The following is a 27894-nucleotide window of genomic DNA, read 5'->3' as shown; positions in this document are numbered from 1 at the left end:
CAAATACTACTTGGAATGGAGTTTAAGAGGATGCAAAATAATAATTGTTATTGTGACAGTGTATCCTCGTGGCTATTGTAACCATCTTGTTAGAAGAATGCGTGGATTTGTTTTTGTGAATCTTGTTTTAAAGAGATGAACAATCTTGGAGTCATCACATAGGTAAGAAAATTGAAAAATAAAATAACTTGTAAAAATATTTATTTAAAAATCATATATACAATATAATAGCCACCATTCTTCTCTGGTCTACTATTATTACAAAATTTTACATTGATATATCTTTGAAATTTCTTGTCAAAGGTTAGTCATTCTGTAGTTAACAAGTTCATATGCACTGATTTCTACATTTGGAAAAAGCAATATTCTCCGCGTATAAAATTATATAAGTCTTGAAAATATATAACTGTTTGTATCAAAATTACATTTTATACTTCAAAAGTACGTTAAAAATTTTGAAAATATATATGTGTATATACTATATAGTCTATATATTATATACTGTTAACATGTCGTCTAAACTACGTATCCTTTTGAAGGTGTAGTGATTACACAGAATCCCGTCTATATTTGACCCGCAAATTGATCGTTTTAGTTCTCTTGGCAATTTTTTATTCTATTTCTTGTCGTTGAAAAGTTTATTCCATTAACACCAAAGAATTGCTGGGAACTATTGTAATATGATTCGAAATCTATGGATTACTTGTTGTTGTGTGTCGCAAAAGAATAGTCGACCTCGATCCATCTAATGCAAGATGAAATATCGTATAGCGGGATACAATATCGTATGACAGGATACATTATCGTATAGTTTATGTTAGTGGAGTGCTGAATAAAAAATTGCCAAGGCTGGGTCATTTCATTCTCTATCACGTTCTTCGCTGTTTGGTTATAAAATACGAGGGCCTGGTGCCTATTTCTGTCTGCTTTTCTGTACACTGTGATGTGCTTCGTATTCTGTCTGCTTCATTTATTTATATAAGAACGACTCTGATTCAGCAGACAGCTCTTTTAATGCACAAAAGTCTTTCTCTTCTTTGATCTGTGGGAAAAAGATATATTTTAGTACAAGTTATATTTGTTTATTTGCAACGATGAAATGTTTTCAATACGTCTACATTTTGTGGCTAATGAAAGAATAAAAGATTAAGATATCCTAGATTTCTAACTTTTTTAATTTTGACACGACTAACGCGGGCATCATTTTATCGTTTATGTAGCAGCTGAGATGTGGCCGCGTCAAAGCAAATACAACGACTGCATTTAAAGATTCTGAATTGGTAAGTAAGGATATTTTGTTAGAATGTGTACGAGAACAGTGTTTGGTGTAGTCTCCACTGGTAGTGTCTTACGAGATGCTTCCATGTTTGAAATTCGTCGGTAAATTTTTCGTCGGGTGGGAAGCGGAATAGTGAAGTGGAATACGGGGGCTTTGAGTGTTTTCTTATTCAGATAATCCAGATGCAAGCGCCCGTCAACGCTATTCCTATTTGTTTAAGGATTATAACTATCACCACCCAAATGGATTTCACCAAGACTTTAAAACCTGTGATTATAATTTTTGAATGTTCAGACAGGATAAACCCAATTCAGCAAAGGGAATCAACATGAATCTTTGTATTTATAAAGGATAAAATTGTTTTAATTGGTTTGTTTTTGAGGCGGCAGTGCTTTAGTCGTAGGTGGCCTAGGAAAGACAAGTATTTCCGTCTCACGGACACAATTATTGGCATTTAAATCTAGGTCATTATCTGACGACTCGTAGGGGGAGTGCTTGACGATTTAGCGATGATTTCAGGTGGCCTTAGATCGCTAATAACTTCTAAAGGATTTACCTTCCTATTCTTGTTAAAGTATAAAGTTAATTTTATTTGGATCATACAGCTTGTTTACTCTCAAAGCAGACCCAGATTAAGTGTTTAAGCCTAGTACTTCATGCAAAAACAACAAAGCTTACCTACTTTGAACATTTGGATGGAGGGATGCATTTTTTCTTCTTATTATTCCACACTTTTCCGGCCGGGCACTGACATCCAGCGACGCAGGGCTTGGTACAGACTTTGTTGACGTCATCCTTGTTATTACATGTGAGACGACAAGCTGGTCCACAATCATCATAAACTGCGCCACCCTGGCATTTCATTCCTGAACGAAGGAATACGCATGTCATGAGAATGCTGATGCATGTCAGAAGGACACGCAGGAAACTGAAAAGTATATTGTAACGTCCTCTTACCACAAGTGCTCTTCGTTCTCCAGTTAATTGTCACCCCCTGTCGTTGACACAATCTTGCATATGCTGTGAGACTCTGGCAGAGACATGAGTGTAGTTGTGATCTCGGACAGTGACACATATCATTGACACAGGTTTTGAAATGAGGTCTGGGGTCCACAACGCCGTGGCATTTTGCAAACTTCGAGTTCTTGAGCACAAAGCATTTCTTTCGTGCATGCATGAGATTCTCCCCAGTACACATGGGTGGGTAGTTAGCAGCGCCTTCAGATTCCTCTTTATCGCACGCTGTCATTCTCTTGTTTCGGACTTGCCAACTGATCGCGAACTCTCGTGTGTCCGTTTTCACCTGTAAACAATCAGAAAACAAAACTTGTACCTCAAGAAAACTCAAGCATCGTCCATCTTCTCTATAATATTTATAAATATTCGTAAATAGACATATATTCCTGAAAATGTGTAGAATGATCTGGCATTAGACGGAAACATTTGTGATATAATATATATATTTACCTCTCCTTCTGGAGTCATGAAATCGTCGCTAGGATCATCATTAAAGTTGCCACAGAACCCGCAAGTTTTATTCTGATATCGTTTAGGCACGTGAACTTCGGTATAACTGTCTCCATCCCAAACAACCTGAACGCCAATTCCCGTGTTAACCGTCGTGAGGTAACCGTTCTCTGCGATGTATAAATCTGGTTGTCTAAAATACGGCAGGCTCACCAACACTCCGTTTATCTTGACTCGCAGATTTTGCAAAAGAGCGACCTCCAGTCCATTGCAATGCAAAAATACGGATTTTGTCCAAGAAAATGTCCGCGAGTGTCGTCCCTCGTTACGAACTTCTATCGTAAAATTGTTCGTCTCGCAGTCTTTGGCGAAAACATATTTACACTTTCCTTGGTAGTTGTACATGCGATTATCAAATGTCTGATAATGCGGGTCCCCAAATGATGTGCAGATACCCGTTTCTGAAAATTCGATAAAAGGTTTTTAGTTATAGCACAAAAATAAAATAAACTGAGTAAGAAAATCATTCATTTATCTTTTATTTTTAGCAAGAGCTCGGATGATCGTAATCTTGGTACAATTATTCATGCAAGAAAGTGTGCTGTTGGGTAATTATTCATGCAAGAAAGTGTGCTGTTTCGAGGTAAGATTTATGACTATAAGGTGCTTCTCACAGTTCACCCTGCATATTCAATATTGCGACACTGTATGCTATCGAAGAAAATGTCAATCACAATAAATTATAAACACACCTTCAATACAGCTCTCGCAACAAGCCCCAGGCTTCAGCCCTCTTTTCATTCCCTAAGCAAGAAAAATGTTGAAATAAGCTAAATTAAAGGGGCTCTACATCGGAAAGTTCCCATTTGCCTGCTTTTCGGGATGATTTAAGTCTGCAGGTAGACTGTCACACAGGCTACACATAGATAGAGCGGTTTAGGCTGGTGTAACGAATAGGCGTGCCTTGCATTCACAACAAGTGAAAATAATGTGATTAGTGAAATACTATTGCCTACAGGAAGACGAACACAGGCTTCATTATCCTTATTATAAAAACAGCCGCACTTCATAACCTTGAATGACCATACATAGCACAGCGGTTTTGTTGTCTCTATTCAATCGCAACATATAGGCTTGTGTATAAATAGCATAATGTTATTAATTTGGTCACACGAACAGTCACATGATTCAAATTCGATTGATATAGTAAACAGGATTTGAGGCACTGTATTGTCGGCTAAATTACATAACTCGTACCCATTTGAGATGGGTGGGAGGCATTTACCTTGGGACACGGAATGTTCGTCTCACAAACTTGCTGTTCACACCTCACTTCACCCTGGTTACAAGAACAACTGGTGCACTTCTGACCAAGCCACGTATCACCATTCTGGAAAGAGATATTTCGATATTAGTTTAAAACTAGTTTACCAAGTTTCGCCTTATGCATGCAAATTTTAGAAATCAAATCCCAAGAGAGCGTAAATGAATAACATATGGCGTGTAATCGATAAAGATTAAAAACAGCAGTCGATTACTCAACTCAGACGATGCGGCGCTAAATTGTTTGTAATACACTATCACCTTGTCAAGCTTATAAACGCATAATGTTTACTTGATAAATAACGAAAACACACACACTGTTCTATTTAACCAAATGACGCGCGTTCTCGCAGAAAAGGAAAATATTTCTCATGCTTCAACTCGCAAACATATTTCCTGAAACTTTATCAACCAATTTGACTTGATTAAACTTCATTGATTCAAAGCTGGAAAGCTGAAAAAGCCTGTGGTTTTATTAGGAATCAAACTAGAAACACCCTTTCCAAATACAAGATTTGTAACACAGCGAGGATCGAGGTCTTTGCCTTCCTGCCCACCCGTTGCTCAGTCATTTCAAACTTTCGTTACAACGTTCACAGCGTGCAACTCCGTGGGAAGTATACATTAAAAACATGCAATTATCAGATAGTTCGTGTGTACATCTTAGCCAAAGCGACAACGAATAAACAAGGCATACACTATAGAACTACTCTAAAATTTGCATATATTTTAAGTGTCACTTTTGATAGCGTTATAAAAGTGTAATTTAATTTTCTAAAGACTCTCTTTCCGCACGTCATTGTGGTAAGATTTCGTGTCAAATAGAACCTAATAAGTCCATAATATTTTCGCTGATAACTCACCTTATAGTTAATACCCTGATAAAGACAATTGTCGCTTTCTGTAAAAGACAAAATAGATTCATATAAGGGCAAGGAATATTGCAGAATTGCTCAGTCATTTTTGGGACATTGTGCGTTTAAATTCCATGCTAATTGTATCAAGGTTACACTTGCATTTAAGGAGCGTTGTATTATGTCACCCCATAGTGCTTTGTTTATTCTCTGTATATTCCGAGTAAAGCCTGCCTTAGAATATCTCAAACGATTTTATCACTACAAAATTCTAGCATTTTAGCGCCATATCTTGAATCAAATTTGTCGTCTGGGTTCTATTTGGTTATTATTGCATGAAACAGTTCGACATTTCCTGCTTGTCTGAAACTAGCGTTTCTGTATCGCATGTTTATATCATGACCATATATAAAGGTCAAAGATGTATCAGTTGTGTGCGAAGACAAGAGATTACATTGGACTGCTGTTAGAACTGCTATTCTTACTGTGTTTCGCGTTGTTATTTACAGCAGGGATAAACACGCATGCTAGGAATTGCTGATAATCGCAACTATTCCTAATATAAACTTTGGGAGGGTAGATGCCGCCGATATTAGAGAAGAGATCTCGAGCAGACGGTAAGAGACCTTTGCTTCGTATCAATACTTGCATTCCGAAACCTCGTTGTGAATATTTCTCGTCAATACCACATTAGAACGAAGGCAGGAAATACTCCCATTTTTAAGATAGCGATGAATATTTAACACACATGTTTTACAATCTCATAAACCAAACCCATCTCGTTAATTGAAGGCTTCGCTTATCAGTTGATCAAATTCGATGTGATTATATGTGTTTTACTCGTTTGCTGATTAAAGTAATTACGCGCTATTTTTTTTCCTGATACCGTTATGATTATTTTAGAGAATGATTGCGATGCGCTTACCTTGGCATTCTGGGCAGCAAGTGCCTGGCTTTAACACCGCAATTCCCCGACAATCATCCATTGACGGACATGATTCCTTTTTGCAAATGACGCTGCCTCCCTGTATTGCGGAAAAAGATAAATTTAGCGCGAAAATCAGGAGAAACACGCGTTTCGAAGACATGATGGTGTCTTTAGTGCGCTAATTTTCTTGCAACTGCGTGCTGGCGCCGGTCAGATAAAAGACTAATTGTACAATGCTTTTATAGTGTTCAGACTGTTTACGGGCTATTGTTCATTTGACACTTGAAACATATCAGTTTAACCAAAACAGGCAGGCGTTAAATTCAAGATTTGCATTAAGCAGACTTTGGATGACTAATTTAGGGCAATAAGCTTGCTGTATTTCACAATAAACGACCGAGCGAAATTAAAACTTCATCCAAATTTCCAATTTTTCATTTGATGTTTACATTAGGAGTCGTGAATTCATAGAAAATCTCAGCTGAGGACAAACCTACAAATACTATATCATTTGCAGATGGAAACAATAAATTTGAGCGCAAAATCATTGAAATCTCGAACGCAGCTGAGAACAAGCGTTTTTTGTTAGGAAAATATGCTGCAAATTTTTGCATTTCGGAAGGAAAGGCTTGAAAGAATTCTAAGCCATCCATCATTTGACACTATCCTATAACTTGGTTACGTAGGCGGTTAAAACAGTGTTGGATGACATCGACTATTCATAATAATATTATATATTTGTGTTCACTCTATGATAGATTATCTCGAGCAAAACAGATTCGTAACGAGAAGCCTAATCGTTTGCTTCAAAGATGATCTTGGAGGCTCGAGTTTGAATCTCTGTGAAAACATTATCTAAGGAATTTGCAAATCACCGGAATTTCGAGTTCTCGGCATTTCCATAATACGATATCTCAAATTTGATTTAATCTTTAACTACACACTGCACACTTAGGCACAGGTGGCCTATATGACTTACACATTAACTCTAAACCTAATTGTTTAGTCCCAAGTGGCATGATCAAATTCCAAACTTTATCAATCTAATTCACCTTATCTCCCTCGATGCATTGTTACTACAGAAGATTTTCATAGATAGCTCTATCAGTTCTAAACTGTTCTCTTATTGATCCAGTGTTACTACAGGAGGAAACCTAACCTAAACTAAACTAACTTTTTTATAAAGAATTACTATTTCCAAAGCAGTCCACGACAGCTTCAGTTGCCTTCAAGAGAGATGCTATAGGGCATAATCTGGTTGTTTGAAAGCGGGATTATCTAACCTAAAAAGAATCTTATTCTTCTGATAGTTACTATTTTTATGGGTTTTTTCAGCTATCTTGGTCACTGAAGAAGTTACGACTCAATATCCTATCCTTCCAGTTTACAAGGTCTTGGAAACTACTGCATCTGGGTGAGTACAGATCACTATAATATTTTCATTACCATATATAGTGTTTTGCATGCACGGAGACTCCTTAAAAGTCATGGCCGTCGCTTGCTGAATTTCGCGCGGGAAACATCGGCATTTAAAGTTGCGCATGCGCGTTCCACTATTTACAAATTCCTGGGCACTAGACAAGCGTGGGTGTGCATATGCAGTCTAATCATTGCGACTAATTCGTGTTCTCGTCACTTAACTTATCATCAATACATTTTTCTGAAGTTTAAGATTTTTCGGTGAATTAAAAGATGCCACGCTTCTTGTCTGAGATCCCAAATTAGGCATCGACGAATTTTGACGTGCGTTCAAGCAACCCTCGGAACTACAATGTGTCATAATCTCATTTATGTATAGCTCACATAGAAACCACGCAGGCTAGTGTATATTAGCAACCTCGTCTTACTTATGAAAGCTTATACTAGAAGATATTCGACACAGCTATTTTTCATTTTTTCCGTGCTTGTCAACAGGTTGTTGAACAAGATAATGATATTCTTTTGACATTAACATTTTCAAATTTCGGTCATAGCCGAGTAACGTGTCTTCATGAAAGATGAAAGAACGTAATTATGGTCTTATCTGCACCACGGTTTAGAGAAATATCTTATTTCGAGTCAATGTGGATGGAATCTTACCGTAGCAAATAGCATGTGGCAAGAACATTTGTCAGTTTTTTTTAAAGAAAAAAAGCAACATTGACATGATTAAAACGAGTCATTTGGGTCGGCCATAATTTGGCGTTGACCCAGTTTAGCGAGATACGTCGCGATGAACGACAACAATAAACTTATCGTTGCTAAGACACTCCTGCTAATCTTTCAGAATCAGTGATATCGTAAACTTCCGCATGGGAATATTTTATCCAAATTAAGGAAAATGTTTATCGACTTATCGTTGATATTTCCTACATTAGTGCTAGTACTAAGAGATATGCAAACAAAATCGTGTATTATGCTAATTTCATTGTAAATAGACGCATTCTGTTTGCCGATACTCTGTCCTCGATTATCCATTTAGGTATTCACAAATCTCTGTTATTCACAAGTGTAATCGTTGTATATTTCATGGTGAATTATTTGTATTAGCTGTCGGTCCGTCGTGAACTTTTGAATCGTGAATTTCTGTATTATTTCGTTTATGTTTCGTTATAAATCTTTATCATTTATCATTTCCGTCCACCTGACGCAAATTCATCCAGTGTTGTGGGATGAATTTTCTGGATAAGGGCAGGAATTATCTTTATAAGGAAAAAACCCATTTTCACGGGAAATATGAATTTTAGACGCAAACTTATCATTGCTAGTGCCTAGAGTATTAATGCCGTCTTCCTGTTTAATGCATAGTGCTTGACATACGAAAACCACAGCTTACTCCAAGCCCAAATTTAGGAAATACCTTTTCGAAATAGAAACATATTAAATGCGGTGAATAATTCAATTACATCGTCTTATTAAGCAATAATCTTGATAGTATTTTCTCGCAGACTTAGCCAATTTAACAAAGGCACATTACTTAAGTATGCATGGACAGAGTAAAAGGTTATTGGGCGTCACATAGTATTTAAACACTCAGACTCTTTATTATACTCTCAAGCGTTTAAATGTGCTATGAGGTATGATTCTCGTTCAGCTTTGAGTGGTCGAAATCGTACAAAATAATGTCTTCAGGATATTTCTACAAACATTTGTTTTCTATCATTTCTTAATTATGACATTCAAAAAAGCTATAATGTGTTAAGGTAATATATACCTGAGAGTTTTCTAATGCGTTGTGAAGAGCGTTGAAACATTGATGAATTTGTGTTGTAGAATATGAAAATAATACTTATTAAAATCCACAGTGCTTCCGTGAAAAAAATTGAAGAAGTGTATTTTGTAAGCAATCGTATGTATTAATGTAAAGTTCAGGTGTTGGACGAGAGTTGCTGAAGTTTTAAAACGCAAGAGTAAATATAAGGATTGTTTAGATAAAATTTGGGATAAACAAGGGGAAATTATGGAAAGGAAATTGTATCCCTTCTCAAATGATTAGTCTTTATTAGTAGTTGATGAAATCAGTCAAAGTGCTGTGTTTACCGAAATATAATATCAATATTGAGTGGGCAGAAAATAAACATACAACCAAGCCCTTGTAACTTGATTAAGATCGAGAAAAATCATCGCTGCATGTTCACAAGATAATAGCTAGAATAGGTAAATGAAACAACTATATAATCTGTGTCCACCATATGTCTTGATTCTCATTCGTGTTATGAACTTTATCATAGTTTAACAGTCATCTGATGTGTACAGTAAAAAAATATGTACTCGCTTCTTGGAAGCCTATACGCTCGCTTAAATATCCAGGCCGTCGTTCATTTTGGCGCATTCAAGATGATCAAATTTAAGATGATCAAATGCTATTGGTGATACTCGCTGGCCGGTAAAACCAGAGCTTATATAAACCGCTGAACATTATCTGTTTTATGCAGTAATGGTGTAAATTGGATGAAGAAATTAGAATTTAGTTTTGTGTAAATTGGATGAAAGCAACTTTAAACAAACAGCGAGAGATGACTCGGAAGTTGAAAAAGATTTGTCTAATATTAAAGAGGATTGCTTATCATCTCAATAATCTGCATATACATTATATCCAAACTACTACCAAACAATTAATATTTATCGTCAAATAAGTAGGTGGTGACTCTGTGGAGTTTGAACGGATTTCGTTTGTTTGTTCTGGTTGAAAATCCAAAGTTTCTCGGTGTTTTGCGCGGCCTGCTCTAGCTTCTCTGAGGCTTATTATTATACAGCCTTTTCAAATTAAGATGCTTTCAATCATTTCTTCAGTCCATGATCTCAATAAGTAGTTGAAAAAACGTTTTCTTCATTATCGCGAAGGCATTAATTTAGGAAAGTATGAAAAAAAGGCTGAACATGCATGCACACAACTAAAGCTCTTTCTAACGTTATTTCGTGAAAGAAACATGCGAATCTATATAGCTGTCTGCTTGTAGTTTCATTGGAATTTAACTTAAAGTTAATGTAGATTTACTTAAACATAAACAAATGCCTTATTTTAATCTCTTTGTTTTCTTTATGACATTCCTAAATCTATTTAAGGCTGAGTTCATTGAGGGTTACCAGATGTTCATTGTACGAAAGAGGATATTATTTTTACTTTACTATAATTATTTTCATTTCTTTTATTTACCTGTGAGTTTACGCATCAGTATACCGTCAATGGTTGTGCGTGTATTTGCTTAGGAAAGCATGCAGTTGGTGTAAAATGTTCTGAAGATATTCATAACCATTTTAAGAAGGAACGGAGGAAGTCAGACAGAACCATTAAGCCATTATCGAACATGTAACATGTTTTGACATTAAAAAGCGATAAATTATTTGAAGAATACTTTCCAAAGCGGATATTGCTCGCTATATAACCACATTGTTTGTGCCAAATCTGTGGCCAATTGGTTTCCAGGCAGAACCTTACGTCGTAAGAGCGTTTCCCAAAGCCAAAATCGTTAAAATAGAATGCTGTTTCACAAGAAAGTTGCAGCCAAAAAGCGGTCTTTATGTGACTCGAGTACTCGGGAAGAATTAAGCATTTTACCCCCTGCAGGCGTTATAAACTTCACGACAAAGTGCGAAAAAACAGCGAAATATTGAGTGTATACCTCGCCAAATACTTCAAAACAATTTGTTTGAAGTGGTTACTTGAGTGAAAGCATTCGACGTTGAGGAACTGGGCTATTTTTAACCGCAAATTATAAGATCACGAGTTGTCTTCAATGCACCTACCTCACAAACGCATCTCGTACACGGTACTTTGAAAGGCAGTCGGATTTCTTTACCCTCCTCTTTGCATTTTGGCGTATAACCTAGGAATAAGACAATTGAAATGAGGGTATGTTTGAATAAAAATCGAGTTACAAACAACAGAATGTATTTCCTAAATATCCTTTTCCCCTTGGTTAATTTTTCATAGTCGACATAGAATAATAATAATTACATCTTAAAACGTAGTTCAGGCTCGTGAATAAAAAATAACATCATGAATAATATAAAACCTCCATTAGTCTCTAAAAAACAATTTATGGGCACTTATGTAAAGTTTCTAGTTAACCCACGAAGAGTTGGCAAAACTGCGTCCATAAACTACGTTGTTTCGTTTCAATATTTTATGGTATTAATTGCAGAGACAGTTGAAGAAGGATAAACACTTTCAGAGGGCAAGGATACTAGAATATTTGAGATAAAGATCCAACCTTGACTGCAGATATTCATAGGGGTCCAAGAGGCGGTTAAAACTTGTTCGGTTTTTGTGGGAACGAGGTTGCTCACGTCTGACCAAGCCCATTCCTGTTTACAAGAAGAAACCACTTACCTTCGAGAATCTTTCCTTGTCTTGACAAACCACCTCGCTGTCTTGGCATTGGAAATATTATACCAAACGTTTGTTGAGATAACGTGAAAACTAAAAACGTTAGCAATATCTTGCACGCCATGGTGAGTAAAATATCCCTCAAAGAGACTTTCAATGAAGAGGAATCGTGATTTATAAGAAACTTCTTTGACTTTCTGTGGGAATTTTGAAATCTTGTTTACGGAAAGCCAAGATTTAGTTAAATACGATATGGTAAAATTCTATGTACGCCTTGATTTTTGTGTACGGTTTCTTTGCCTCGGTTGGAAGCGTATATCTCCACGAAATGCTTGTCTGATTCGCTGATGCAATCCCTCTCCCGTTTAATTCGCGCAGACTCGACGCACGAAACGATGTTGTTACCTTGACGTGTTCGTGAGAAGTGATCCGCGTCAAGTGACACTGGTGATTATATACTGTAGGAGCTTATCTCAACTATGTGACGAACATATCTCTCTTTAAATCTGCGCTTTGTTGCACGTCGGAAAACGTGTACTTTGAGATTTCCTTTCATGCTCACGTAATCCATCAACGTCAACAAGGACCTTATAAAACTACTCTAGCGCTCATCTTTCAACACTCTCTGCCATCGTCTGCTTACACGGAGTTTACAAAATTGTGCTGCAAAAAAATGCTAAAATACTCTAGTTCTGCTCATACTAATGCCATTATTTTCCACTCCAATCCTATTGTGTTTGTACTACGTTATCCGAAAGCAAATTTCATTAAGTCAAGCATAATTGTCTTATATTCAGTCTACGAGGCGCCTAGTTGTGTGTACGCTTATTAAAATCTGGTAATTACGTTCTTGTTTGTCTAACTCTCGTACAAGTGTGAATACCGAATATATGCTAAACTTATTGACGACACCAACAGGTGACAAGCGTGTTTAGTTTAGGTTGGAGCGGCAAACGAGTGATGCGCAAGGTTTGAAGCCTGTAGGACGCGCTGCTAGAGACTGGCTGGCGTTTCGATACTGTTGCGCGTTTGCGCAGGACAGGCCACCTTGCCCAGAATGTCGCAAGCGTGCGTGATTGCCCGCCCCGGAGACAGACAATGGCGAGAATGTGGTTAGTTAAGATAAGATTGTTTGCACTGGTGCTAGGTAAATACTGGACTTGCGCACGTGGAGTATTTCGTAGGTATTTGACCGTACTTCTCATGCAACTGCTGTCGTCAGCTTATTGGAGGCCAAGGTTACTGTGGAACATTTGCGAACATAATGATTACAATCATCATCATAAAAGAACTCGTGTTCTCAGTCGGCTTAAGATTTCATGTTCTATCTCAGTATCTCTGAGCTCACTGGTATTCGCTATACGAAGGTGATTTCATGTTATTCTACAAGTTATTATTCAAGATGTTATTCTACAAGATAGTCGACCACGATCTTCGTGCAAAGTTTCTCATTTGTTCGTTCGCTGAATATATAAATGAAGATGGTGGTTCTCCGACTCGTACCTAGAGTCCATCTGACATAGAGTCCGGTCCTCTGTTGGGTCCCAAATCGTTCGCGAGTGAGCGGCTCACGTCCCACTTGGGCGTGGCTTGTTTGCTTTCATTTAATAAATATCTCACTAAGCAAGTTCACTCGAGACAACACGGATCACTCGGGGTGGGCTGCATGCGCGAGCCAGGCTTAACCCTCTTAAGAACAAGCCATGATTACCGGCGTCTTTTTAGACGACATTGAAGTGAATCAAATCCCTGTCATTATCCAACAAGCGGAAGATTTGGAAGAAATTCCGAGCTAATCTCGCTGTGGTAAAACCTCGGTTTATTTCAATGTTTTTAATATATTTGAATTAAAGCTCTGATGGTTTTCAAAAGACCTGAGGCGACTCTAGTGAGGGAATGATTTCCACACGATGTGTCATAGATGTGTCATATCAATACATCGTAAACGGCGGTGTGAACCTCTCAAAGGTTTCTCCGCTAGCTTAGTGGGATTGTAGTCATGCAGTAAAATACATTTAACACTTCTGACGAATTCCTAAGCTTTCTCTGAATGAAATCTGAGCTGACGGTAAAAACGAATATCGCAGTGAATGGCCATACCAGTCTTCAGTTTGTTGTCTTTAGATTTCCGTATTAATACTCGCTCGGATACCAAACGATATATCTGCTCTAAACGTTTTTGACTCAAACAATAATCAGAAAGCAATCAAAATCTTAAAATACCTTCAGTGTAGTTCTACAGTTCATAGTATTAATCCTATGTATATTTTCTGGCCTAAAAATATGGAGTATTTTGGTATAAATCTGCCTAACATATAGCAGTTCAATTGGAGAAATTACTACCTTAGTCTCATATGAACTAACAATATTGCATCTGCTACCTTTACCATGAAAATTGACACATCTTTCTAAAGTATAAAAAAACTTTAGTTGCGTTTGTTTAAAATAAGCTGCCATCATTTAATTGAATTATTTATAACGTGTGTTTAATCTTCTGGTATGTGTGTAGGCCATCAGTTTGTGAATTAGAGCTATAAATTTAAGCTACAGAAATTGAAGTGTTAAATTTTTCATAGAAAAAAAAAGATTATTTCCTTCGTCGATTAATCTGCCTTATACTTCTTAATCTGTCTTCATCTGTTGCTATCATTGGAGTAGAACTGTTTATCACTTGACGTGACGTGATTGCAAGCAAGTGCAGGTTTGCCCTTCAGCAGGGAACATTGTAAGGTGCAGTATTATAAACCACAATATTTGTTCCCAGGGATTAGGTTTCCTTCCTGTACGATTCTTCCTCACGTCTTCTCCACTGAACGAAGGAAATGACTCATATACAAGAAGCTATATCTCACCGAAATATAAAATATATCTTCTCTAATCACTGGAGAATTTGTTTACATACTTTTGTCTAAACTGGCCACCCTTATTGATGTGAAAACTCTTCAGCAATAAATATCTTTATCAATAAAGATTTTCAGATTCCTCCAGTCTGAATAGTTTACGTGTAGATATATTAATCAGGGTATTACTAAAATTATTTGTCAACGGTAGTATTAGGATAATTATTGTAAAGAGGGGTTTTCACAAGATGAAAAAGATATAGAATTCCGCTACGTCATTCCTTCTAGTCTTAGAGACAAAAATGCTAACAATTGTCATGCAATATGTTTTAAGATCATGTCTTCAGAGCAATGCAGCAAAATAAATTTATTTACCAAGGTCATATTTAGTAATTCCTCAGTACGAGCTCCTCACTGTTTTTTTGCTGAAATATATATGCACATCAACAAATTTGTGTTTCCCCAACTAGCTTCTTAATTATGTTGAGTTTTTGTGCAGTTATTTTATTCTTACATCTACGAAGAGAAATCTGCACTGGAATGGGATTCGAAAGGGATAATCATGATAGGGGTTTTCAGTTGGACAAAGGATGGAGCTATAAGGGCTGGAGTTATATTCAATAATAACTTAAATAGGTCCACAAATCATCCCTGGGTAATATTCCGTGTTTTCCAATCGACTCTGGTATGAGGTGAAATATCTTTAATTTTGATATCGCATGTGATTAATTCATAATTATAGTTTACAGACTTTGGCTTATCAGTACAGGCTTAAACTTTAGTTTAGACCAAAACGTTTGCATTGATTCTCAAGTATGATTATTACGGGGGGTTTTCATAATAAACTGCAAGGGATGTCATAACCCAGATATTTATTGCTAATGATGATGCTTTTGTCATAATGTGTAGTTCATCTTATCCTCTTAAATCGATATATTATTTTTTATTTTTCAAAGAGTTCACTCTAAGTCAGGCGGACTAAAGTGGATTGCATTCGCTTGGTGGTCCAGTTTATGTATTCTTCAATAAGCTGTTTTTTTTACCTTTATTCCAGTTTCCCAACCAACAAACTACATGTTCAACCACTGATTAGATCTGATTACTGGCTTAAAATTCCTGCTTAATTTTGCAATCGAGATTTTGATTTTCAAGCTTTGTGCAATATGAGCGTAAGTGCAGACATATAATATTGAAAAAAAACTTCGTCGAACGTCATCAATGATTCTCTAATTTTAAGATAATCTGCCAACAGAATGATTGCCTTCATTTTACGAAATAATAAGGCGTGTTGTTCGTGTTTTGTTAGTACGTTTTATGGTACCACAGGAATTCCCGGAAAAGGGTTTGCTAGAACTATAATTCACAGAATTATCTCTTACATGAAATATTTAATCGCGATGTAATATGGGGACATATTTGTTGGGTTTGGCTCGTTCGAAAGTTTATCAATTAAAAAGTTTCCTTATCAGACTCAGAACATTAATATTTTATGAGATTCATTGACATGTGCACAAGATAATTAAGACTTTAGCTATAATTACATGAGACTAGTTTATTATGTATATTGGCATGCACACAGAGGTTCTTGACAGTTGTAAGTGATGGACACTTAGTTTTTGAGTTGGATATGTCAATCCTTGTACCATTGTCCACTCAGATCTTCCTGAATTGAATGATTACCACTCGTCATTCAAGCACATGCACACACTGCACTTCACTGTCTTAAGGTCAGTTCACACGATCTAATTTTGTTGGATCCAATTCACTTCTGTGTTATTGATAAAGCAGTACTGTATTGGCTTCAGTGAATTTGTTGCTCATATACATTACAAAACAACAGACTATAAAACATCCATCAGAAGTGAATTGGATCCAACAAAATAGGAACGTGTGAACAGACCTTTATAATCTCAATACGCTTCTCACACAGATCTCGAGCTTCGCTTTAAACTAAATTTTGTATATATCTACCTTCCTCTCGCATTTGACAGAAGCCTAGCTCAATATTCTGGATTATTATAATCTATATATTTTAGCCTCTATTTAGTGATAAATGTCCTGTAAACTGGCTGATATCGACGTCTCCAAGTCAGAGCTGCGGTTTACACCTTCCTAGACCTCTTGCTTCACCCAACACATTTCTGGCGAGGCTGGAAGACGCCACAGGGCACGCGGTATCGTCTTTACAGTCTAGGTTCGAGAGAAGGCGCTCCAGCTTGTCTGAAGGCGCGGTCTTAAACTACTCAATTGCATATCAACGAAAAAAAGGCTAAACAAATTGAGAACAAGCATTGACAACATGAGGTCTGCCCAGGAAGTGGATTAAGGGATTACAGGCCAACCTTTACAGCGATATCTTTCGATTTACAGAATTTACTTTGCAAAAACTAAAGATATATACTCCATAAGTCCTGGGAAATTCAACACAGTTTCTTTATTATCGGGAACAGCCGAATCTGTAGGCACCACGAGTATTCACAATTATTTCCCGAGAAGTAGTCAAGTAGGTACAGAGTCACTCGACTAAGACTTGCCTGAAAATCATTCATTTCTGGCTTAGACAATAAAAAGATTGTTGGGATTCGTGTCTCTTTATTACAAAGACCCGAACAGTTGATCATGACTGAAGGGAACTTTATCAGATGAAATCAGTCCCCTGCAGTTCCCTTGTTTCTGTTTGCTTACAGTGATTAATTGAACTAATTGATAATGGCAATCTCTCTTCAACTGAGTGTACGAGTGTTCCAGAAAGATTTAATACAGCATTAGATTGGAATTTCATGACACACGGTTCTGAAGATGAGGGCAGCAGAGTTTACCTTAATTAAACTAATCAACAAATCTGTGGTAATGAAATATTACTTTGGGGAAGTTCAATAAAGCACTATTGTTGATTCTACAGCACGCACTTGAATGAAAGGCTGCGAATAGTTTATAAGCTGATAGAAACAAGGAATTGAATTTATTCCCACTAATTAGGATACATCACCAACACTTAAATTGTAAGTGATATAGTCTCTTTAAGAAATCATCTTTCACAATGAATTGCGTGTAAAATCTGATAAGCTTGGAGAAAACTGGGTGGAATTGCTCTGATGTCGTGAAATACCGAAGTAAAGCGAGGAGATAATCATTGAGAGAGTGTAATACTATGTAACACAGAGACACGCAGCCTTAGGACTGACCAAGTGTTAATCATATTACAAATTCAGAGGAAGCAGGGTCTCACGTCATGATGATGAAATATTCAAAACGGTAATGATATATAGTCGCGAAGTCGTGAGGATAAAAGACTGTTTCAGACGCCACAAGACTTAATATAATCATGCACTGATCTTTAAAATCTCTCATAATTACGTTCCTCGTCATCACAAGTTAATGTTCTTCCATATACATAATGTTTTCATAGGCACAATCTTAAAAATTCCTTTATATTCAAAGTCCAAATCAATAATTCTTGAAATACATTGGCTCCGCAATAATTAAGTGGTTTTTCGTTAAAGAGATCTACAAAGTCTTTGGGAAATCCGGATCAGATATATTAAGCGATTGATCGAATAGATTAAGAAATCTATTGATAGTTTACATTTTTCCAAGCAAAATATTATCAACACACATTGTGTAGCTTCCAAAATATCCGGAATGATTGTCGTAGTTTAGTTGCATCCATTATAACGAATTGACGTCGATAAAATATGGTGATATAAGTCAATATATGGTTCTCAAATACAGTTATTTAAACCAAATGTTTGCTTATGACTTCAAAAACTGGTTCAGTCTTTGAGGAAAAATAAATCATTCCCTGTCTTGCTGAATGCCTTCAACACATTTTAATCACCAAGAATTTTGATAAACAGAATTTATTGTGTTTAATAAATCACGGATCCTGATTAACTTTTGAGTGAGGTGTTTCTTGTTGTCAATGATGATGTTTCTAGATGGAATTCCCAAACCTAAAAAGTTTATCTAGGGTCGGTAATGTACGTTGGAATCGAATATTTAGTTAATAGATCTTTATCGAGAAGAGTGTACTGTAGCTTAGGACTGGAGCTATCCAGTTAAATTTAGTTCAATCATTGAGTGTTTGGAGAGGATTATATGTTAATTAAATAAATAGTTGTATTGTACATAAATCATCTTAAAACAGTGACGATTCGTGATAATTAATGATCCTTTTTAAGGTGTTTAGGTGATTAAAGGAAAGCGCAAAGCCAGATATTGAAGATTATGGCAAGTTAATTGTCGTTAGAATTTTGCAATGACGTATTTTGATTTCATCAGCTCAGTTGCTCAGTTGCGTTAAATCATTTTACAGGCAGTCTTCTCCCTGGTCAAACAACTGCTCCATAATTGGGGATATTCACGCTATATATTTACAGTTTTACTCTAGTATGTACGACGTTACATATTCTTACATTTTACAACACGTGGACTACTCATGCATCTCTAGAAGCATTATTCACAGTATTTTTGCGGTTAAAACACAGAAACTAAAAGCAAAGAAAATATCTAAAGCTCATGCCAGGGAACTGTCATTGACAACGCAATCATTCCGTAAAGCCAGACACCAACGAGACTTTTATTCTTTGACCCTTCACCAGTGCTGTTTCCTCTCTCTCTAACAGTGTCCACAAGAATTTCCTCTGAAATAATTTATTATAAAATAATCAAATATAATAACAAAATTAATTAGATTAAGGATTAAATTCTTCTGCCTAATTCTTCTCTATTCTGTCCAATGACTACCCCATTCTGTATACCACTCCATTCTGCCTTATTCCTTATTGTTCTATCCCTCTCTATCCATTCCGTGTTCTATTTCATTCTTTTCTACCCCATTCTGTTCTACCTCAATCCATTCTATGCTGTTTTCTTATATGATACTTCATCCTAAGATCGACAACTCACTTGTGTATATGTTATTGCATCTTTCTGCGTCTGGCTGAGGAATGAGAACATCAGCTTTGAGGACGTCATAATACATAAAGCAGGTGTATAAGCCAGCGTCTTCCTTGGAGAATCGATTGATATTCAAGCAGCACATTCTATCATCACAATAACTAATTTTCTCTTCATTTATGCTTGAGTTATTTCTTTCCCATAGACATATCCCCTGACTTTTTTTATGCCTACACTTCAAAGTCATATTTTCATGTTCAGGCGCACACGATTGTGTAGAGATCATCTCAATCTCAGCAGCCTTGTAAACCTTTTTGAATTTTTCTAAATGAAAAAACTTGTGTTATTACAAAAGGAAATGTCTGGAAAGCCCTAGGTATCCTAAACTGCTTCATTTTGAAAGATCCAAGACAGAAAAAGCTCAACTAAACTAACTTCATTTAGGCTGAAACTTTCTTTTTTTAAACTAGTTTCTCAATTTTCTTTTAACTGCTTTTATTTAGGAATCATGAAAAGCCTAAAATTTAAGAAGAGTTCAGTTGAAAGTTGTGTCAGTGTAAAGGTATGTCTCAAAACTGCAACAGCTAATTCTAAGCTAACTTCATTTAACTGAGTTAATCAATCAGTCTCGACAAAACACTGCCGGGGTAATTTGCCTTGTGGACACAGGTCTCCAAAAAGCGCCTGTAGTCTGGGAGTTTAGTTACTGATGAGTAAAATCCTTATAAGCAGTTTCTGAAATCATTTTCTCCTTCAGTGATTATCATCGTTAAGTGTCAACCAGTCATTATTAACCGCTAATAAAAAACACAATTATTCCTTCAACCTTTTTGCTGGACAGCAAGTATGGTTAGATTTGATGTCATTTCACCATACGAATTTCTAGCCATACAGCTGTAGCGCCCAGTATCTTTCGGCTCTGCGAACGTTATAGTAAGTGTTGTGTTACAGTCTGAGTAAGAATATATCTTTCGTTGTTCCTCCCTTGTTATAAACCGTCCTTCGTACAACCAGAAAATTTCTGCAGCTGGATTAGCACGAACTTTGCACGTGAAGAACGCATTCTCATCTACATAGATGTTCTTGTTGATAACTTGCAACTCCACCTCCGGTTTTCCTAGTCAGAAATACGATAATTGATAATACAAACGCTATTGGTGCAACAGTGCTTATGGCATGTGTTCGAGATAGTCACTTCTTAGCGGAATTCACGTTTAGAAAGTTGTAGCGAAGTCGAAAAAAGGATAATACGTCCAGCCCAGTCTCACTGAACACAGGGCATATTTACCTATGTTCAGTGCCTCTTTGTAGGTATAATTTATTCAATCCACTGCACACAGAGTACACTTAGGTAAATTTGTGACAATTTGTGTCCCTTCATAGCGAGAATGTAAAAAAATCTTCATCAAATATTTTCTCAATGCAGAAAGAGTATTGTTGCCTGACCAGTCCAGCCGTCTTTTAAAAGTATCCTTGGATACAAATGGCTAGAGAACAGTTTTGTCGAACGAGTTCATGCATTGCTAGATTAGTTTGAGCGGCAATTTGCCAACAAACCTCTTTGGAATGAACTGTTTACTCAATGACGCTTTTGACCTTGTTCGTGGTTTTATCATGACCTTAGCCCCAATGTCTGAGTGCAATACTGTTTGCATTATCGTATCAACAAAAGCAACTTTAAAACTTTCATTTTTCATTTTACCTTTGGTGGTGTTAAGAGTTCGATAAGTCCCATTTATGCATTCGTAGCCCATCAAACCTAAGACACAAGACATTGTAACATTTTAACAGTAGCACTATGTAACATATGGTAACCACTGTCTAAACGATATGCTTATGATTTTCTTAGTTTTATTACCCATACCGTATGCTATGTTAAAGCATCCTGATAATATTACCAACAAGTTTAATTTGACAAAAGTACACATGGTTGTCAGTCTTGTGGATACTTCACCGGTATCTGTGTAATTACAACACGGTTGGATAGCGAGTTTGATGCTGTTTTCCGAAGTTCAGCCTCTCGACAAACTAGACTCCTTTTATAACCGACAAACACTTTGTGTGCCTAAATTTAGTCATCGAATATTATATAATCCCAGGAATTCGTTCAGAATAAGTTCCGTTGAAATGTACATTATTGATAGTTCTTGGAAGTAATGATTATTTTTGAGTACTTTACTTAAATATTGATATGGTATCTTCCTGTTTGAATCATTCTGAAGGTAATGATTACTAGAGCATTAAAAGACAAATTTATTTCAGTACCGGATGCTATATTGGTTTAGATATATTTTCAGTGGAATATATATCAAATTCGTAGTATTTATAAATTTGTAATTGTATGTTTACAATTCCTTTCGGAATGTTAGTCAATTCAATGCAAATTTGGTTTTGTGGTTGCGGGTACTCAACCGTGCTTGTGAGCTTGTCCCTGTGTCGATCAATATCAATTTCAGTAACAAACAAGGGCTAAGGTGCTGTTTTGAGTTATTATTTCAACGCATATCCGTTAATTCCACTAAAAAAACTAAGGTGACGTTCGTAGCGCTCTGGAAACGTATCATATGTCAATAAGGGTTGGGTTTCACAATAGCAGCCTACTACTCAGTATTCTAATCTTTAGAAATGCAGTAGTCTTAGGTTTTTCTTTACAATGAGAGGTTTGTAACGATAACGACATCTAACATTGAGAAATCCAATGCATTAGGCGAACAGCCTTGTGACAGTTGAACAGTTTTTCTTTTAATATCTCCTAATCAGAGAGCATTGTTTTGGAAAATTTATGTTGTATTTTGAATATTATGCTTCATTAAACATGCCACGTGTTTGCAACCCCCCTGCAGGCTAGAATATGGCTGGTATGTCTTCCGTCTGAAACTCGCTGCATCGTGTTCCGCTTCCCTGTTTAACCTGAGCTACCGCAAGGAACATCCGGACACAATTATACACTAAAACAAATTTAGTGGTCAAAGACACGTCTTAAATATTTGGTTACTGTTTGTTTTCAGTAAGAACAAACACTCCGTGGAAATGTCAATCATATATCGTCAAATTGTCTTTGCTTAATAAAAACGAAAAAAGGCAATTAGTTCCATTGTTTCCATGATGTCAGTACCTTTGAGGATTCTCTATCCAGGTACTACTGCAGTTCAGTGGAATTCGCATATATTGCGCAATTTGCGCGGAAAGACTGGAAATGAGTTTGCTCGCGACTTGTTCAGTGTTTTGAATACGTGTAAATATGTTTTGATTGTCGACTTTTCACCTTTGAAAATGCTTTGATTTTGTTACTAAAATGCACTGAAAATGCTTGAATGACGGCTGAGGAATAAGCAGAAATATCCAGGCGCGCAATTATCGTTTTGCTGGGCAGGAAGGCGTTTATAAAAGGTAAAACTTTGGCCGATTTTACGAGAGTGAATTGTGTTCATGAGTTAATACCAGTCGTAGGAATTTTTGTTTTGTAAAATATTTTGATATTTATACGATGTTTTGAGATTGAAATATTGATTTAGGTTTTAAAATTTTGAATTTTATCTTGGGATATTTCGATAGACAAGCAAAAATCTTTATATTTAATATAGTTATAAAACTGTTATGGCGCTAGCATCCTTTGTGTGAAGATACTGTGCTTCCATGATGAACCTCTTGAGCTAGGACCTGACAAAGATTTAAAATAATGAATATTTAATAAGAAATTTCCACTTCATTATTGTATTTTGGATGAAGCTTTTCAATGTTTTGTTTAGCAGAGAAGAATTAAAATGGATATATTTTTTCTAATTTTTTTTTCTAAAATGTGTTGCAATTAAATCTCTCAATTATTAACTATTCATGTGCTATCATATAGATAGCATCAAACTTCAATTTTGGGGTCATAGTGTTGTTTGACATAAGACAATGTTACATGGAAGCGAATCAGATTTCACATACCTTTATTAGCATTGTGAATTGTCATTAAAAGCTGTTCTATGCAACATCAGTGGTCTTAGCTGATAGCTAGGTAATCATTGTACCAGGCTTTAAATTTACATTTATGCCAGGTGGGCTACTTCAGTGTTTAACACTTGTCAAAGTTAGATAGTCTTACTCGTAAGTGCTAGTATACTGGCAGTCAATATGTTCATCTTTTATTTCAGATAATTGTGGTGGAAATTAATCATGGGTGACTCATATCAACATGTACCACAAGATCCTGATGAAAGGTTCGAACCGTCATCCTTTATATTACTGGCCCGGGTATGAAAGCCAGATATTGCTACCCACCAGATAGTGATTTTTTCAACCCTTCTAAAAATGCTTGAATAGCAATAAAATTTCAGCTTTGTAACCAACTATTGCTAAAGAGGATCCTCGATTTAGGAATACTAAGATTTAATGAAAGTTATACCCAACAACAGGCAAGTTTAACATGATTGTAAAAATCACTATCCGATGGGTAGCGATATCCGGCTTTCATACAACCGACCCCTGTTGATTTTTATAGATCATTCGTAGCTCTGCTCCCAACCATTCAATGTGTCCTCTCTTTCTTAATAGCTATGACCGTCCGTCAGACTACCCCGATGATGATAGCCTAGCAGATGCAAGTGCCAATGGTTTCAACTATCGTGAATACCGCAGGCCTGCAGACTCGTTCAAGGGCAAGGTTCAACAGAAATACTGGAAAGGGAAGCAAACTATGCTTGAAAAACTGGGCAAACAACAAGATGAGTTTGTAGTTGCTGGCGATGCTGAAGTTGATGCTAGGCTTGAAGCATTTAGACAGATACAGAAAACATGTATTGATCTTTTGAGGGCTGTTGAAGTTTATCAAAAGAAAATATTTGGTAGGTCACCATTATATCTGGTAGCAATATTGAATCATTTTGTATTTGATAATTAATTAAACTATCCACAATAATTTATTAAATTATCTACTTAAAATGTTTATAGCTTTGTCTCAAGAGGAGAATGAATCTGGTCGATTTTTACGTGAAAAGGGTTCTGTTGATAAAACAAAAGCTGGGAAAATGATGATAAGTGTTGGCAAGGCACTTAGTTATACTGCACAGCAAAGGTAAGACTTGATTTAGTTATTGGGTCAGTTATTTCATTGGTTTGTGTGTCATTCAGTTAGTTGCTTCATGGGTTGGACTGGCGTTTATTAGGGTGGTTAGTGGTCATTCATTTCTTTGAACCACCAGTTCGTCGTTCTCTCCATCACCCAGTCAATCACATATATCCACTTAAAACCTAGGTTAACCCTACGTGTCCCTCTTGTACGCCTGTACCAAGAGGTGGAGACATTCAGACATCGGGCCATAGGCGACACCTGGGAGACGGTGAATCGTATGGAAAGACTGCGAAGTGAATATAGAGCAGCGTTGCTTTGGATGGCAGATATCTCCAAAGAACTGGATCCTGAGGCTTATAGAAAGTTGGATAAATACAGAGAGGTAAGCCCTCCTTAAATCTTTTCTTAAATCATGTTCAAATGTCGGTGTTTTCACGGTAAATCTCTAGACGTTCAGTCAGATACATAATAACTCATAAAACGAACCAGTCCAGTTAGTGTTTTACGCGCTCTACAAATAAGATTATTATTTTTAAATTTTTCATTAATTTCTTGCTTGGCTCTTCGCTCTTTCCACTTATTTCTGTATCCACAACGGACGCTGGTGTTATTCTGATGTATTCAAACGAGGATGTTTGTTTTCTTTTCATCCATTTTACTTTTCTCCATTCAGAATCTACTTCATTTTTCCTCCTTTCATCATCCGTATTCAGGATGAAATTATTGCGACTCATTTAAAACCAAAGCTATCCTCTATCGACCTTTTTTACATCGCATATAAAATAAGTAAACTCTCAGGTATAACTAGTCTTCCTTCGGCTCGATTTTCTTAAACAAATACAACAGGATCATCTAATTTTTTTTGAAGAATTCTCATTTTTTTTAAGAATTCCCATTTTCCTTGTGTAGACAATCTCGTATCTTTAAAGCTCGTCTTTATCTCTGAAGCTCCAGTTTAGTATATGAGATCAGAAATACTGTGTCATCATTATAATATCATCCACAAGCATATTTGAAAGAAACTATTTTTTTGAATCGTCGAGATAAGGTTTGTCTCAGTGGATAAAAACGTCCGCTTTAACCAAACGATATATTCGCGGCAGGTTCAGTCCGAGGTGAAGGTTACAAAGAAAAAATTTGACAAATGTAAAGTCGACGTGATTCAAAAAGTGGATTTACTCTCCGCGAGCCGTTGTAATCTGCTGTCAGCGACGCTGGTCGCATACCAGCAGAGCCTCCTTAAGTTTTGGGAGAACTCGTCCGGTTCTTTGACGAAGGTTTACGAGCAGTTCCGTGGTCATCCTTCGTATCAATTTCAAATGTTGAAGCATATCATACCAGACGATTCGTACACGCGCGAAAATGACGTCGACGATGATGAGGGTGACGAGGGGGTAGAGCGGATCAAAGAGGAACGTATTGCGGAAGCGGTCCACGTGGACGAGAAGGACGAGAATTCTCAGAAAGTCGACGAGGAGGGCTTGGATGTCCGAGAAAGGTCGAACGAGGATGACGATGCTTTGATCTCGTTGGATAATCTTCCTGATAGAATGCCACCTGCGGTTTCCAGCGAGAAAGATCAAAACACTGATCTTCTTGGCGGTTCACCTGCAAAGACAGAGGAAACAACGTCTGCCATGCTTGAGCCCAGCTCCTCTGCTGTCATACAAGGTAAGAAACGTCAGTTATTGATATCTGTCGTGTGAATTGAATAATATATTCTCAATCCTCAATTTCGTTGTGTGGATTTAAATGTACTTCAAATATATCGTATAAAAACATGGTGTAATAATTCCCTGCGAGAATCATCGGCGATTTCTTATCTCACAGGAATTGATGATCTTCTGGGATTGTCTGGTGGTAATACAGAAGATGATGAGTTAAATATCGCAGATTTCATGTTGAATAACACCAGTCCTGAAATGACCAACCTCGGTGCAGCGACAAGTGCTGGTGATTCAATAAACAACGGTCTGCCAGGTGCGCATGATAAACTTCAAAACCTTCAATTTTTCTATTTGGCCGCGTTCAATTATTCACCGTCGTTATTTAAAACATCATTCATTCACCATCACATTAATATTATCCTACCAAACTCTTCATTTCTTTATTGCTACCCTTTATTGCTACCAATACTATCGTCAATTTAGTTCCCATCACCATCTTCTATCGCCTTCGTCATAATTTCCTTTCATTGTCAAGTCTTGATGTGAAATTCAACAAAACTCCAAGCAAGCATGCTTAAAAACAGCCTGATTTCTACAGTCTAACACTCCTCATTCATTCATTTCTTATGTAAACCAGGAGGCCAGCAAAATTCAGACCAAGATTTGCTTGGTGCGGATAATAGTTTACAGAGCACAGATGATCTTCTGTTTGGAAATCTCTCTCAGCCAGAGAATCCAACGACTGACAACAGTTTCACAGAAACCTGGAATAAAATGTTTGGTAACGAACAACAACAGGTGGAAGCACCCTCGAGCCAGGAAAATCTCGGCTCGCCCACGAAGTTCATGCCTTCAGATTTAATCGATAGTTTTGCAAGCCTCGACCCCTATGCACCCTCATCTGGTTTCACGTTACCACCGCAGGCTACGGGCGGACTTGAACCTACTAACATGCAAGGACCCACTCCCCCCCTTGCACCGGCTGCTGGTCAACCATCCTCTGGGATGATGAGACAGAATACTGCGAAGCCATCAGATGGAAATTTATCGACCTGGTTGAATCTTTTCTCTGATTTGGACCCGCTGTCCAATCCAGATGCAATTGGACAGGAGAATCAAGAAAACGATGCTAAACGCTCTTGCTAGTGAAGAAAATAACTTTTACCTCCTGAAAAAACATGTATTCAATATTTTACTAGCTCATTATGGAGAAACTCTCAGCGGTATTTGGGGAAAAAATACGTGCAATCGAATCTGACGAGAAGCTGCCAAAGAACATATTATTTATTTCAATGCAAGAGTTACACACTATCTGTAAGATTAGTTTAATATGCTTTAACAGCTAACACAATTTCACGCCTGATAATTTAGTTTCATTCGTATTGCATGTTGTGAACTACAATGTTTTGATCAAGCTTTACTGAGTTGAAGAATGTTGTATCTTCGAGCCAGGTTATTTAGAGCAAGGCTTCGTATCACATAAAGTACAGTTACTGGTTCTACCAAGTCATATTCGCCACCTGATGTATGTGATTTCACGCAACAAGAGAACTTTTCCATCTGTGTGCTAATAGTCTTTCTCTCAAACCCAAGCACGAGGTTGCCTTTCTCTTTGAAACATAGCCATTAAATCACATTCATCATCAGGATGTGAATACGATCGTAGCTCCACGTCACATCTTCGGGTGTAGACGCCGGAAATGCGCTATTGGCGCGATAGCTAATGTATTGTATGTGACACAAATTTGAATGATGTATAATGAATTTGAAGA

The 27894-nt window shown here is 36.9% G+C and overlaps 3 protein-coding genes across 6 annotated transcripts; 1 reads left to right on the top strand and 2 right to left on the bottom strand.

The window, feature by feature from the left end:
• Window positions 1-220: 220 nt before the first annotated feature.
• Window positions 221-12305, bottom strand: LOC114531528 (kielin/chordin-like protein). Of its 2 annotated transcripts, none has more exons than XM_028553138.1 (10): window positions 11664-12305; window positions 11078-11157; window positions 5849-5948; window positions 4933-4970; window positions 4032-4136; window positions 3499-3550; window positions 2747-3207; window positions 2237-2582; window positions 1958-2145; window positions 221-1042 (listed from the first exon to the last, which is right to left on the bottom strand). In XM_028553138.1, the coding sequence occupies exons 1-9, from the start codon at window positions 11782-11784 to the stop codon at window positions 1958-1960; spliced, it is 1491 nt and encodes a 496-aa protein (XP_028408939.1). In that variant the 5' UTR covers window positions 11785-12305; the 3' UTR covers window positions 221-1042. The 2 variants fall into 2 exon arrangements, with proteins under 2 accessions (XP_028408939.1, XP_028408938.1); XM_028553137.1 differs by having other exon boundaries at window positions 1962-2145; window positions 11664-12302.
• On the top strand, window positions 7180-27894 carry LOC114531527 (islet cell autoantigen 1-like). Of its 2 annotated transcripts, XM_028553136.1 has the most exons (9): window positions 7180-7265; window positions 19903-19961; window positions 23539-23604; window positions 23939-24228; window positions 24335-24458; window positions 24639-24837; window positions 25559-26126; window positions 26286-26435; window positions 26760-27894. In XM_028553136.1, exons 3-9 carry the CDS (start codon window positions 23561-23563, stop codon window positions 27266-27268), a joined length of 1884 nt encoding a protein of 627 aa, XP_028408937.1. In that variant the 5' UTR covers window positions 7180-7265; window positions 19903-19961; window positions 23539-23560; the 3' UTR covers window positions 27269-27894. The 2 variants fall into 2 exon arrangements, with proteins under 2 accessions (XP_028408937.1, XP_028408936.1); XM_028553135.1 differs by lacking the exons at window positions 7180-7265; window positions 19903-19961 and adding an exon at window positions 22617-22789.
• Window positions 18235-22133, bottom strand: LOC114531529 (obscurin-like protein 1). 2 transcript variants are annotated; one of them, XM_028553139.1, is made up of 6 exons: window positions 21812-22133; window positions 21264-21464; window positions 21102-21158; window positions 20226-20516; window positions 19409-19723; window positions 18235-19143 (listed from the first exon to the last, which is right to left on the bottom strand). In XM_028553139.1, the coding sequence occupies exons 2-6, from the start codon at window positions 21325-21327 to the stop codon at window positions 19010-19012; spliced, it is 861 nt and encodes a 286-aa protein (XP_028408940.1). In that variant the 5' UTR covers window positions 21328-21464; window positions 21812-22133; the 3' UTR covers window positions 18235-19009. The 2 variants fall into 2 exon arrangements, with proteins under 2 accessions (XP_028408940.1, XP_028408941.1); XM_028553140.1 differs by lacking the exon at window positions 21264-21464.

Source organism: Dendronephthya gigantea, unplaced genomic scaffold (genome assembly GCF_004324835.1).
Source record: "Dendronephthya gigantea isolate DGI-Jeju-01 unplaced genomic scaffold, DenGig_1.0 000073F, whole genome shotgun sequence".
NCBI lineage: Eukaryota > Metazoa > Cnidaria > Anthozoa > Malacalcyonacea > Nephtheidae > Dendronephthya > Dendronephthya gigantea.
The sequence above is the reverse complement of the archived record's forward strand: the minus strand, read 5'-3'. Positions and strand labels throughout refer to the sequence as shown.

Excerpts from the sequence above, each read along its gene's own strand:
- LOC114531528 (XM_028553137.1), bottom strand. The coding sequence starts at position 11,784 with ATGGCGTGCAAGATATTGCTAACGTTTTTAGTTTTCACGTTATCTCAA. Across the intron at positions 4,137-4,932 it reads ATCAGGGTATTAACTATAAG|AATGGTGATACGTGGCTTGG; the intron begins GTGAGTTATCAG and ends ATCTCTTTCCAG. Across the intron at positions 1,043-1,961 it reads CCTCCATCCAAATGTTCAAA|ATCAAAGAAGAGAAAGACTT; the intron begins GTAGGTAAGCTT and ends TTTTTCCCACAG.
- LOC114531529 (XM_028553139.1), bottom strand. The coding sequence starts at position 21,327 with ATGTGTACTTTTGTCAAATTAAACTTGTTGGTAATATTATCAGGATGC. Across the intron at positions 19,724-20,225 it reads ACTTGCTGTCCAGCAAAAAG|AAAAATTCAAAAAGGTTTAC; the intron begins GTTGAAGGAATA and ends TTTTTCATTTAG. Across the intron at positions 19,144-19,408 it reads ATGCAATAACATATACACAA|AGGAAATTCTTGTGGACACT; the intron begins GTGAGTTGTCGA and ends AAATTATTTCAG.
- LOC114531527 (XM_028553136.1), top strand. The coding sequence starts at position 23,561 with ATGGGTGACTCATATCAACATGTACCACAAGATCCTGATGAAAG. Across the intron at positions 24,229-24,334 it reads TTATCAAAAGAAAATATTTG|CTTTGTCTCAAGAGGAGAAT; the intron begins GTAGGTCACCAT and ends AAATGTTTATAG. Across the intron at positions 24,459-24,638 it reads AGTTATACTGCACAGCAAAG|GTTAACCCTACGTGTCCCTC; the intron begins GTAAGACTTGAT and ends CTTAAAACCTAG.